Below are 12,769 nucleotides of genomic sequence, written 5' to 3'. Positions count from 1 at the left end.
CGCTCCCTCAGCGCTGACCCTCCCACAGTGCGGCGCTCCCTCATCGCTGACCCTCCGACAGTGCGGCGCTCCCTCATCGCTGACCCTCCGACAGTGCGGCGCTCCCTCAGCGCTGACCCTCCGACAGTGCGGCGCTCCCTCAGCGCTGACCCTCCGACAGTGCGGCGCTCCCTCAGCGCTGACCCTCCGACAGTGCGACGCCCCCTCAGCACTGACTCTGTGACATTGCTTTTCCAGTATAAGGACGTGTGGTGGGTATATATATCGACAGCTATCAGACAGGCACTGGATGGGTGACTTTGTTTCGAAGGGCTTTGGAAGATGTGAGCAGAAAAACCCCAACTGGTTCAGAAAAGGTGTTGGAGAAAACCTGAGGTCAATGAATCGTGCTCCTTCTCAGCCCACTGCCTTCCTCAGCAGCTAGGATGGTGGACACTGCCGTGCTAGAGTGGGGCTCTTGAGAAGTTCACCACCACAGTGCAAACCAGCCTTTTCAATTTGCAATGCTGTCACAGCAGTAAATCCGAATCAGGAATTCAGAAGCAACCTCTATTCAAAATCATTAGATTGTGGAACTCGCTCCTACAGGGTATGGTTGAGGGGAATGGTATAGATGTATTTATGGGGAGTTGGATAAATACATGGGAGAAAGGAATGGAAGGATGCAGTGGGGATTGGAGCAGAAACACCAGTCCAGAGCAGATCGCTTGAATGGCTTATTGCTGTTCTGCAGGATCTGTAATATTTGTAAAGAAGTGAACAATTGTTGTCTTCTATTTCAGCAACACCTCAGCAACGGTTCGTTCTCCAATGATTCCACTGGCCATGCCTCGGAAACTCCGGTTCAACATCATGCCCGATATAAAGAGAGACATTGAGAAAGCAAAACAGAACCTCAACATGTGAGTTTTCTCCTAATGTTGGTGCTCAGACTGTGAGCATTGCTAGTCGGTTATTGCCATGGGTTTGTGGTGGGGTCCTGCTATCTTCAACCACTGCAGTCTGTGTGGAGTGGGGCCACCCTCTGTGCATTGGCAAGGGAGTTTCCAAATTTGGACGCAGCCACGGTGAGGGCTTGGTGATATCCTTCCATTTTCCATTGGTGTGCAGCTTATTCGGGGCTTTGGTGAGACTGAGCTAGCTACGCCCACACCCCAGAAGGGAAGAAAACAAGAGGGATATTTTCCCCACAGAGCAACTGAAAAGGTGGTTGAAGCAGTGTTCAAATATTTTTAAGGTAGAGAGAGATAGATAGATCCTTGATGAGGAAGGATGTGAGAGGTTCTCGGGGGAGTAGGTGGGTATGTGAAACATGCTCAAGGGGTCAAATGGCCGACTCCAGGTCATAGCTTGTATGTTCATCCAATCACAGCTGGAGTGTAATTTACAGTTTTTGTTACCTTACCTGAAGAAAGAGATTCTTGCTAGGATGGATGTACAGTGATGTTTACCTTGGATGCTGAACTGGGGAGATTTCTTTGGGAGGTGGGATTGATTAGAACAGGTATGTCTGCTCTGGAGTTTAGAAGAATGAGAGGTGATTTTGTTGAGCCCTCCGACAAGATTGGACAGGGAGGATGCTAAATGGCTGCTTCACTGAAGGTGGGGCACTGTTTCAGGATTAAGTACTGAGGGTGGATTTACAGAACTCTCTGCCCCACAGAGGGGTGAATACTCAGTCATTGAGTAGATTCAAGACCAAGATTGATGCAGTTCTGGATATTTGTGTATTAAGGAACGTGGTTAGATATCACACAACACCAGGTAAGAATCCAACAGGTTTGTCCAACCACCTGATGAAGGAGCAGTGCTCCGAAAGCTAGTGCTTCCAAATAAACCTGTTGGTCTACAACCTGGTGTTGTGATTTGTAACTTGGTCAACTCTAGCCCAATATCGGCAACTCCAAATACGGAACATGGTGATAGAGTCAGAAAATGAGGTGGAGATGGAATTGTTACGACTGTGGCTGGAGGAGGATGCTGGTGGTCAAACCCCACTACTCCAACGGGTCAGTGGTTTATTTTATCAGCAAAATGGTGGATTGTTTCACACTCTTACTGAACAAAATAAACTTTCACCAGTTATCTCAAAGCCACTTGTTTATTCTGGCAAAATCAGTTGATGTAGCTATTTTACAGCCTTGAACTATATTTCTACTTTATTCTAACATATACTTACTGCACAGAAACAGGAGGAAACACAACTCTGCAGAGTTATTAGGAATTCAGAAAAAAAGGAACACACTCGCTTCTAAGTCAAGGGTTTGAGCATAGAACATAGAATTGATTCCTTTGATTTCCTACTGACCAGATCAGATTGCTGTCAGTCACAGAGCCAATGAAGACTATCTGGTTGGAAGGCCAGTTAGACCTAGGGCTTTGAATTGGTTTAACAATTCAGCGTTCAAAATTTGAAAAGATGAGAGATATTGGTTATTGGAAAATTCTCAGGTTCCCTAAAAGTATTTCATTGAGATTTCTTCAGCTGGTTTTATTTTAAAGGTTATCTTTTAATCACAGAGTGAGACTTCCCTCTGTCTGCATTCTTTAAACCCCCAGCTTTCAGATGAGACAGAGTTTACAATTTCTAACGTGGAGGTCATTTTCTAATAGACGTGGCAAAGGTATCCTGACAAACACAGTCACTTCAGTTCAGAGGCGTTTGCTAGGCACTTTCAGCCAAGGCTTCTTCTGAACCTCCTCCTATTTGTCTACAAATTAAGGTCACAAGCACAGTCTCTTACCCCTTGGGATATATCCTCTCAAATTAACTAGGGGTTTTCCAGTAAACAGGAAAAAAGTCTCATTTCTGTTTGAGTTCCAAGAAGTCACAGAGCAAATACTTTGCACCCCAGCAATTTTCCAATTCTCATCATCTATAAAAATGTGTTTCTAACAGGGTCCTGTTGAATAGCGGAGTGAGCTGAAGGAGCAAAATGACCTACTCCTGCTTTTTCTGCTTAGCTTGGAGAGTTTCTGATAGTAATAAGAAAATAAATCCTTCAAAATAATATGCAACAGCTTCCCCAGGTGACTAAGTATCACAGAATCCCTAAAGTGTGGGAGCAAGCCATTGGGCCCATTGAGTCCACACCCACCCTCCAAAGTACATCCCGCCCAGACCAACACCCCCTAGCCTATCCCCATAACCCTGCATTCCCCCGGCTAACCCACCTACCCGCACTTCCCTGGATACTATGGGCAATTTTGGGGTGGCTCAGTGGTTAGCACTGCTGCATCACAGCGCCAGGGTTCGATTCCAGCCGTGGGCGACTGTGTGTGTGGAGTTTGCACATTCTCCCCGTGCCTGCGTGGCTTTCCTCCGGGTGCTCCGGTTTCCTCCCACAATCCAAAGATGTGCAGGTTTGGTGAATTGGCCATGCTAAACTGCCCATAGTGTTAGGTACCTTAGTCAGGGGTAAATACAGGGGAATGGGTCTGTATGGGTTGTTCTTCAGAGGGTCAGTGTGGACTTGTTGGGCCGAAGGGCCTGTTACCACACTGTAGGGAATCTGATCTGATCAATTTTCCATTGCCAATCTACCTGACCTGCACATCTTTGGAATGTGGGAGGAAACCGGAGCACTCGGAAGAAACCCCCGCAGATACGGGGAGAATGCGCAAACTCCACAGACAGTAGCCTGAGGCTGGAATCGAACCTGGCTCCATGGCTCTGTGAGACAGCAGACAGTCACCGTGCTGCCTGTTGTACCACAGTTTAATGCTCTGTTCCACTGCCCTTCACATTTCCCCCCAAAAAACCAACAAGGGGGTTAGGGGTGGGAGTGGGGTCACTGTAGTTAATGGGCAGTTGAGTAGGGGGCTGCAGAGAGAAAATAACATCATCTGCAGGCCAGTCTCGTATTGCTATTTAACATGCCTTGCCGGAATGAGTGTGAAATTATATCCGGACAGGAGCCAGGGAGCTTCGCACTGAGGGGCCCTGAGGTCAGCGATGGTGACGATTTTAATACTTCTCTATCTTTCTCACTAGGATGGTGCGTGATGTGGATATAAAGTGCTTCGTGTTCCAGCACTTTGGAAAAGACTTTGTGAAGTCCCAGAAAATGAGCCCAGATGCTTTAATCCAGGTGGCCCTGCAGCTAGCTTATTACAGGTATGCAATCTCCAAAGCAGTGCCAGCTCTCTAATAAATACCGAGCCGCTTATCACAGCTCCCTGCTAAATACCGAGCCAGTTATCACAGCTCCCTGAGAGATACCGACCCGCTTATCACAAGTCCCTGCTAAATAGCGACCCGCTTATCACAACTCTCTGCGAGATACTGACCCGCTTATCACCGCTCCCTGCTCAATACCGACCCGCTTATCACAGCTCTCTGCTAAATACCAACCTGCTTATCACAGCTCTCTGCGAGATACCGACCCGTTTATCACAACTCCCTGCGAGATACACCCACTTATCACAGCTCTCTGCGAGATACCGACCCGCATATCACAGCTCTCTGCCAGATACCGACCCGCTAATCACAGCTCTCTGTCAAATACCGACCCGCTTATCACAGCTCTCTGCGAGATACCGACCCGCTTATCACAGCTCTCTGTCAAATACCGACCCGCTTATCACAGGTCTCTGTCAAATACCGACCCACATATCACAGCTCTCTGCAAGATAGACCCGCTTATCACAGCTCCCTGCTAAATACCGACCCGCTATTCACAGCTCCCTGTGAGATACCAACCCGCTTATCACAGCTCCCTGCGAGATACCGACCCGCTATTCACAGCTCCCTGCTAAATACCGATCCACTTATCACAGCTCTCTGCTAAATACCGAACCGCTTATCACAGCTCTCTGCTAAATACCGAACCGCTTATCACAGTTCTCTGCTAAATACCAACCTGCTTTTCACAGCTCCCTGCTAAATACCGACCCGCTTATCACAGCTCTCTGCTAAATACCGACCCGCTTATCACAGCTCTCTGCTAAATACCGATCCGCTTATCACAGCTCTCTGCTAAATACCGACCCGCTTATCGCCGCTGCCTGCTAAATAGTGAACCGCTTATCACAGATCTCTGCTAAATATGGATCCGCTTATCACCGCTATTGGCGAGATAGACCCGCTTATCACAGCTCTCTGCTAAATACCGACCCGCTTATCACAGCTCTCTGCTAAATACCGACCCGCTTTTCACAGCTCCCTGCTAAATACCGACCCGCTTATCACAGCTCTCTGCTAAATACCGACCCGCTTATCACAGCTGCCTACTCAGTACTGACCCGCTAATCACAGCTCCTTGCTATAAAGCGTCACGCTTCTCACCGCTCTCTGCGAGATACCGACCTGCTTATCACAGCTCTCTGCTAAATTCCGACCCGCTTAACACAGCTCCCTGCAAAATAACCAACCCTCTTATCACAACTCTCTGCTAAATACCGACCCGCTTAACACAGCTCCCTGCGAGGTACCGACCCGCTTATCACAGCTCCCTGCTAAATACCGATCCACTTATCACAGCTGCCTACTCAGTACTTGACCCTTATCACAGCTCTCTGCAAGATACCGACCCGCTAATCACAGCTCCTTGCTATAAAGCGTCCCGCTTCTCACGGCTCTCTGCGAGATACCGACCTGCTTATCACAGCTCCCTGCTACATACCGATCTGCTTATCACAGCTCTCTGCGAGATACCGACCCGCTGATCAAAGCTCCATGCTAAATACCGACCCGCTTATCACCGCTCCCTGCTAAATACCGACCCGCTTATCACCGCTCCCTGCTATATACCGATCCGCTTATCACAGCTCCCTGCTAAATACCGATCCGCTGATCACAGCTCCCTGCTATATACCGATCTGCTTATCACAGCTCTCTGCGAGATACCGACCTGCTGATCAAAGCTCCCTGCTAAATACCGACCCGCTTATCACCGCTCCCTGCTATATACCGATCCGCTTATCACAGCTCCGTGCTATATACCGATCTGCTGATCAAAGCTCCCTGCTAAATACCGACCCGCTTATCACCGCTCCCTGCTATATACCGATCCGCTTATCACCGCTCCCTGCTATATACCGATCCGCTTATCACAGCTCACTGCTAAATACCGACCCGCTTATCACCGCTCCCTGCTATATACCGATCCGCTTATCACAGCTCCCTGCTAAATACCGATCCGCTTATCACCGCTCCCTGCTATATACCGATCCGCTTATCACAGCTCCCTGCTAAATACCGATCCGCTTATCACAGCTCCCTGCTAAATACCGATCCGCTTATCACCGCTCCCTGCTATATACCAACCCGCTTATCACCGCTCCCTACTAAATACCGACCCGCTTATCACCGCTCCCTGGTAAATACCGATCCACTGATCACAGCTCCCTGCGAGATACCGACCCGCTGATCACAGCTTCCTGCTAAATACCGATCTGCTTATCACCGCTCCCTGCTAAATACCGACCCGCTTATCACTGCCCCCTGCTAATGGGTAGTCTAGTGGATGGCATGGAATGAGCTGCCAGAGGAAGTAGTAGAGGCTGGTACAATTACAACAGTTAAATGGCCCCTGGATGGGTATATGAATAGTGTAGGATTTAGTGGGATATGGGCCCAGTGCTGGCAAGTAGGTCCAGATTTACCTCGGATATCTGGTCGGCATGGACGTGTTGGACCACTGGGTGTGTTTCCATGCTGTACATCTCCATGCCCAGGGAAGGAAACACTTGCTCTGGCCATGCATGTGACTCCAGACCCACAGCATTGTGGGTAACTCAATTTACCCCCTGAAGTGGCCAAGTGAAACACTCAGTTCCAGGGGCAGTTAGGGATGGAGAACAAGCACTGGCTTAGTCAGTGACGCCCACATCCCATGAAGCAAGTTTCAAAAACCCATTGGATTTGCTTCTGCCATTCTGGTGGTTGATCCAGAAGGAATGCAGTTATTGATCCATCTTCATGGATGTGTCTAAAACAGACCCAGTCCAGCTGTGTTACTGTTTGACCAAGTGTTCAAAGATATAAGGCCCTGCGTTAACCTTCAGGAATCAGAGCACAGTGAGAGCCATGTCCCCAACAAGCCCTCACTCAGGAGGGGGAACTACACCGAGTTATACAAGCAAAGGTACCATTACTGCAAATGCTTCTCAAACAGTCTGCTGAGTCCCCAGTGACTGTCCATTTCAGCCCCACTCCCCAGTCTCCCCTTACCAACAAGACTCCACCCTCCTTCACCATCTTGCTGTGCTTGTTTTTCCCGTCAGGATTTACGGGGAGCCATGTGCGACTTATGAAAGTGCGTCCCTGCGAATGTTTCACCTCGGGCGAACTGACACAATCCGCTCAGCGACTGTTGAATCATCCGTCTTTGTCAGGGCCATGAATAATCCACAGCTCCAGGTACACAAACCTCCAAAATATCACCTTCATCTGCTCCACCTAAAGGAAATCTCTTCTGGGGGATAACTTTGTGTTAACTTGGAAACGCGGCCGGATCACAATGAGGATGTCATGACGTGATCTGGTAAGGTTCAGCTGGGGATAAAACATCTGAAAGATCAGGTACCAAAAAGAAACGCCAATTTGAAATGGAAATGAAACACCATAGGGCAATGATGGTATTTTCAGTCTGGAGCACACTGTAGTGGATACAGATTTAATAGGTGCTTTTTCTCATAATTTAGCCTCTTTCTATCAGTCACCCAAAGTTGTTTTACTGTGATCTTGCTGTCTCTTTTGCTTCCACAGCCCTGATGCACCCAGATTATGTTAAGTTGCTACAAATGTACAAGGTGTTGTAGCAGCAGAGGTCAGTCAGGAACTGCCACTTCCAATATGAAGTTGTTCCTGCTCTCTGGTTGCCGATTGCCTATTCCCTTGACTTTAGGGTTTGTGAAGTCAAGCTTAGTTCACACACTCACTTCTAACTGTAAGTAGTTTTATTTTGGTTTTGTGTTTAGAGCCAGGAGAAGGTGGCATTGCTGAAGAAAGCTGTTCAGGTGCACAGAGCCTACACGGACATGGTAAGGGGGGCGGTTATTGGTCTGGGATACTGCTCATTGCATCTTTGTCTCTCTGTATTCATTCTCTGGTTGTGGGTGCTGCTAGCTGAGCCAGCATTTCTTCTCCTTGAAAGCAATTAGGGATGGGCAGTAACGACTGACCCAGCCAGCCATACCCACATCCTATCAATAAATCTTTCTAAAAATATACAGTGTGTTTAAAATGACCATTGTGACTTGCTACTCGCTGTGGTACAGGAAACTAGTGATTAATTATGTTTGGGGCAGGGGTTAATGATGGGATTGGTGGGGTTCAGATTTGGCTATGGTGGTATAGAGGGCTACAAGGTGACACTGTGCTGATCGAATTTTACCTTCAGGCAATCAGAGGCCAAGCTATCGATCGCCACCTGCTGGGTCTTAAACTTCAGGCTATCGAAGATCTGGTTCGAATCCCGGAGATCTTCATGGATACTTCGTACGCTGTTGCCTTTCATTTCAATCTATCGACCAGTCAGGTGAGACACTCCGTTCCCTCATCGTCCAGTCAACCGAGGGCCCTCAGAGGTTACTTTTTCGAGCTGATGAGTCGTTAATCACAGCCATGCCCAGTCACTGCCGGAGAATTGAAAAGTGATCTTCCCCTCACTCGCTTGAGTTTGAATTTTCACACTGACTTTCTATCAGCTCAATGGGAAATGAAAACGACTACATTTATATAGTGCCTTGCAGAAGACATCCCAAGGTGCTTTACAGCCAGTGACGGACTTTTGAATTAAAATGTAATTCCTAATGGAGGGGTGGAGATGTTTGCACACAGGAAGATCCCACAAACTTGTGATGTGATAATAATCCATTTTAATTATGCTGTTTAAGGAATCAATGTTATTCCCAGGACTCTACAAAGAACTTTGTTAGTCAGTAGGGCCCTGGAATCCTTTGGGCCTACACAAGGGAGCAGGTATGACATCCCCTTAATCTCTCAACTGAAACATTCTGTAATTCAGTGAAAGATGTCCCCTGACAGTGCAGCACTCCATCATGGTGCCCAGGAGCAGCAGCAATGGCAGGTGGTGAAGAGGGCAAATGGTATGTTGGCCTTCATAGCAAGAGGGTTTGCATGAGGACATCCCCTGTCTAGTACTCAATTATACCAAGACTTGGTAATTCCACAACTGAAGTATTATATGCAATTTTGTTCTCCTTATCCGAGGAAGATCGTTCCCACTATAGAGGGAATTCAACAAAGGTCTTCCAGACTGATTCCTGGGACAGCAGGACTGATGTATGAAGAGAGACTGGATGGATTAGGACTATATTCACTGGGGTGGGAAGTCTTTTAAACAGCTATAGAATTCAAACAGGGTAAGTGCTGGATATTCCCAATAACCAGGGATCACAAACTAAGGATATGGAGTAAACCATGTGGCACTGGGATAAGGAGAAATGTCTTCACCCAGAGTGGTCAACCTGTAAAATTCTCTGCTACACAAAGCAGTTGAGGCCAAATTGTTGAATATTTTCAAGAAGTTATTTATTCTTGGGGCTAAAGGAATCAAAAGGGACAGAGCTGGATGATCAGTCAGGATCACAGCGATGGGTGCAGTGGATAAACGGGCTGAATGGCTTACTCATGTTCCAATGCTTCTATCAGTTTGCAGTTTCAAATCAAAAGTGGGACATGAATGCTCACAAACACATGGCTTAGAGGTGACAGAATATTTCGCTCTGACCTATTACCAACTCTAATGAGAGTGATAGCCATTTTTCTTGCCCCCACATCATGTATTTGTTATTAATTCACATGATGTGGGTTTCACAAGTGAGGCTAGTATATCCCCACTGCAATTGCCTCGAGTTGGTGATGATGAGTCATAAAGGTAATTTTGATATGCAGTTAGGCAGAATAAGACCAAGGCAATTAACAATGAAGACAAGGATTTTCAAATTGAAGAAGAGTCAACACTACTGAGGGGTCTGGACCACAGAATGTTTCAAGTCAGTGTTGGTGGACCATAAAGGTTTAAAAAAACTGTTCACAAACATAAGCGTGAGCTACAGACATGAGTGTTGGCAAATATGGAGCACCCACTGGTACTCAGGGTCTGAAACTGGTCTTCTGCATTCAGCCATATGGTGTACACAGAACTGCAGGTGGGGGAAGATGGTAAATGTCTAGTTTTGGTCTTTAACCCTAGCTATGTTGCAGAAACTGGAAAGGATTTGGGAATTTGCAGGTGGAATGCACTGGAGAAGTGTGAGAGGTGAAAGTTCCTAGAGCTCCCAATGGTCTGTGCCAACTATCTTGGCTTTGAAGAGGGGCAATTAGAAGAGTACGGTTGTAACACAGATCTTTCCTGTTTGCCTAGGTACCTGCTAAAATAGACTGTCTCATGTGCTTCGGGCCTGTTGTACCAGATGGCTATGGTGTGTGTTACAACCCCATGGAAGACCACATCAACTTCGCTGTGTCTGCTTTCAACAGCTGTGCAGAGACCAACGCAGCAAAACTGGCTCATTTCCTGGAACAGGCCTTGATCGACATGAGGGAGCTGCTTATACAGACACCCAACTCAAAGCTCTGAAACAGCCAGGTAATGGAGCAGGACAGATTGGAGTTAACAACCAAAGAATTGTTGCACTCAGTTGACTAATCCCAGCACCTGTGTGTGAGAGGGGAAAGGATTGCCAAATGTCAGTGTGAACATATTGTCCACAGGACGTTACCGTTTATGTATTTTAGAGACACTTAACAAACATTATACATTTTGGAAAAAGCGTTTGTTCAAATGGTGAATGATTCAGTTATATGGAGGGGACTTGCTTCCTCTATCCCAAAGAACATACCAGGTAACCATAGTGTCTGGGCTTTATCCAGAGGAGGCCTCGCACCCATCTTTAACAGGAGTCAAACCCACTCTTGAGCTGATCAGTTGAACACCATGAGTTACTGGATAATGATAATCAAAGTTTAGCTGATTTTTTTATTAATCTCTCGCACTCTCCCTTCCAGACTTTGGGATTGGTTACTACACTGTAACCCACTCTTTACATTTTAACAAGGTGCAGAGATCTGCATAATCTTCTTGCTGTTTTTCCAATCTTCAAGCATCAACTTGCCTACGTTATTTAAAGTAATTGGAGAGCTGGGACACCCAACAGTCTGATTTTTAAAAATTCTATAATGTAGAAAGGAGAGCAAATTATTCAAAATACTGTAATAGCTCTTTAGAACCTGTATTCAGGGAGGCCATGTGTCATTATGTTGGTTCTGCAAAGAGAAGCCAAAAAGCTTTCCACTTTTAGCTAAAAATTAGTTTTAACAGACTAAATGTTCAGAGCTGAATGGTATAAATGTGCCAGTAAATTAAGAGTCATCATTGAACACATATTTTAAATGGAATCAATTGCTCCGTATTGAGCAAGGTTTTTATTTTGTACAGAATTTACCCCCAAACCTTCACCACCGTTAAGAGTAACAGCTGGCCTGTCAGCCAAGAAACTTAAATAGATCTATAAGTCGCACTCAGCTGTTACGAACCTAGGCAGGATGTGAATACTTGTACTCTGCAAACAGAGAGCTGTGAACCATTACTGGTGCAAGTATGCAGTCAAACAGGAACTACATGGGTCCTTTCGAAATGGTGTGAAATTATTGTGGTTATAGCAGCTGCTGTGTGGCTTTCCCTAGAGGTTGCTGGAAATATACACTTGAAAAATGAAATATTTGCAGAGCTGTAGGGAAGAGTGGAATCCATTAGATTGACCACCTTCCGCCCGCCACCCTGATTTAAAATCAGACTGTTCCTTCAGTTGCTGGGTCAAAATCCTCGAACTCCTCTACACCCCATGAATAATAATATCACCTCAACATATTTGAAAACAATTCTGATATGTGCAAGGTTTGTTAAAATTACACATTAAGATAAGGTGCATTTCCAGATGAGGACTAATACATATATTGAAGCAAACAGTGTAAATTGTTCTGAATCGGTGCTGGAATGATGTTTGTGGGATAGAAACTTGCATATTAATATGAGGCAGTGTAGAGGGAACTGGACTGTGTGCCTAAACAAAAGATTTGTATAAATTGTGGAACCTTACATTAGGCATTTGCTAAATGTATAGTCTAGGAACCGTGCTGTTAAATTTTAACACGTGGGATAACGGTCTTAAAATTTCTTCAGCAATGTTTACAGAAGTGTCAGTTTACTCATTCCCACAATAACAGCAACCGTTACCCCACCTTTTTCTGAAGTCGTTTAAAAGAATGCCCCCCACTTCCCAGTGATTGACTGAAATATGCAGAGGTCTCAAAAGGACCTTTGTGATAATCTTTATGACAAAATAATTTTAGACTGGAGAGGAATTATTTCAGACTTGTGCCTGGGACTGATCATTGCAGCTGGTCCATTTATAATAGTGTTTTAATTTGCCAACCTGGTATGGATAATTATGAATGTAAATATTTACACACTGTATAATTTTTGTGAATATGACTACAATAAAAACTTTACATATACAACTTGCTTACTTTTGCTGCAGTGAATTTGTGGTACATTAATTAATCTCTCACTACTGTGAAGTAACACCAATCAGTAAGTTTCATGCCACATTATGGTGGGAACTACAAAGACCTGTACTGGTGCTGCTTCCATACCTCACATCGCTGTGGCACGCGTATAAATTTGGAGCAACAGTCACAAAGGATTTGACAAACCACTACTGTTTTCATCTTCTAGCAGGTGCAGAAAGAGGTTTGAGACATTTATTTACCCAATTACTTTAAGAACTCTGATTTCCA

At 45.8% G+C, this 12,769-nt stretch overlaps 1 protein-coding gene across 2 annotated transcripts in view; it reads left to right on the top strand.

Moving 5' to 3' along the window:
• The window catches only part of crata (carnitine O-acetyltransferase a), a 47,644-nt gene extending 35,150 nt beyond the window's left edge, over positions 1–12,494 (top strand). For both annotated transcript variants that reach the window (XM_043720626.1, XM_043720627.1), the window contains 6 exons: positions 783–902; positions 3,995–4,117; positions 7,228–7,363; positions 7,924–7,986; positions 8,346–8,483; positions 10,335–12,494. In XM_043720626.1, the coding sequence (XP_043576561.1) occupies positions 783–902; positions 3,995–4,117; positions 7,228–7,363; positions 7,924–7,986; positions 8,346–8,483; positions 10,335–10,550 (796 nt within the window). In that variant the 3' untranslated portion in view covers positions 10,551–12,494. The remainder of the gene's footprint in view (positions 1–782; positions 903–3,994; positions 4,118–7,227; positions 7,364–7,923; positions 7,987–8,345; positions 8,484–10,334) is intronic.
• Positions 12,495–12,769: the final 275 nt, after the last annotated feature.

Source organism: Chiloscyllium plagiosum, chromosome 30 (genome assembly GCF_004010195.1).
Source record: "Chiloscyllium plagiosum isolate BGI_BamShark_2017 chromosome 30, ASM401019v2, whole genome shotgun sequence".
Classification (NCBI taxonomy): Eukaryota; Metazoa; Chordata; class Chondrichthyes; order Orectolobiformes; family Hemiscylliidae; genus Chiloscyllium; species Chiloscyllium plagiosum.
This window is presented reverse-complemented; position numbering and strand designations above follow the sequence as displayed.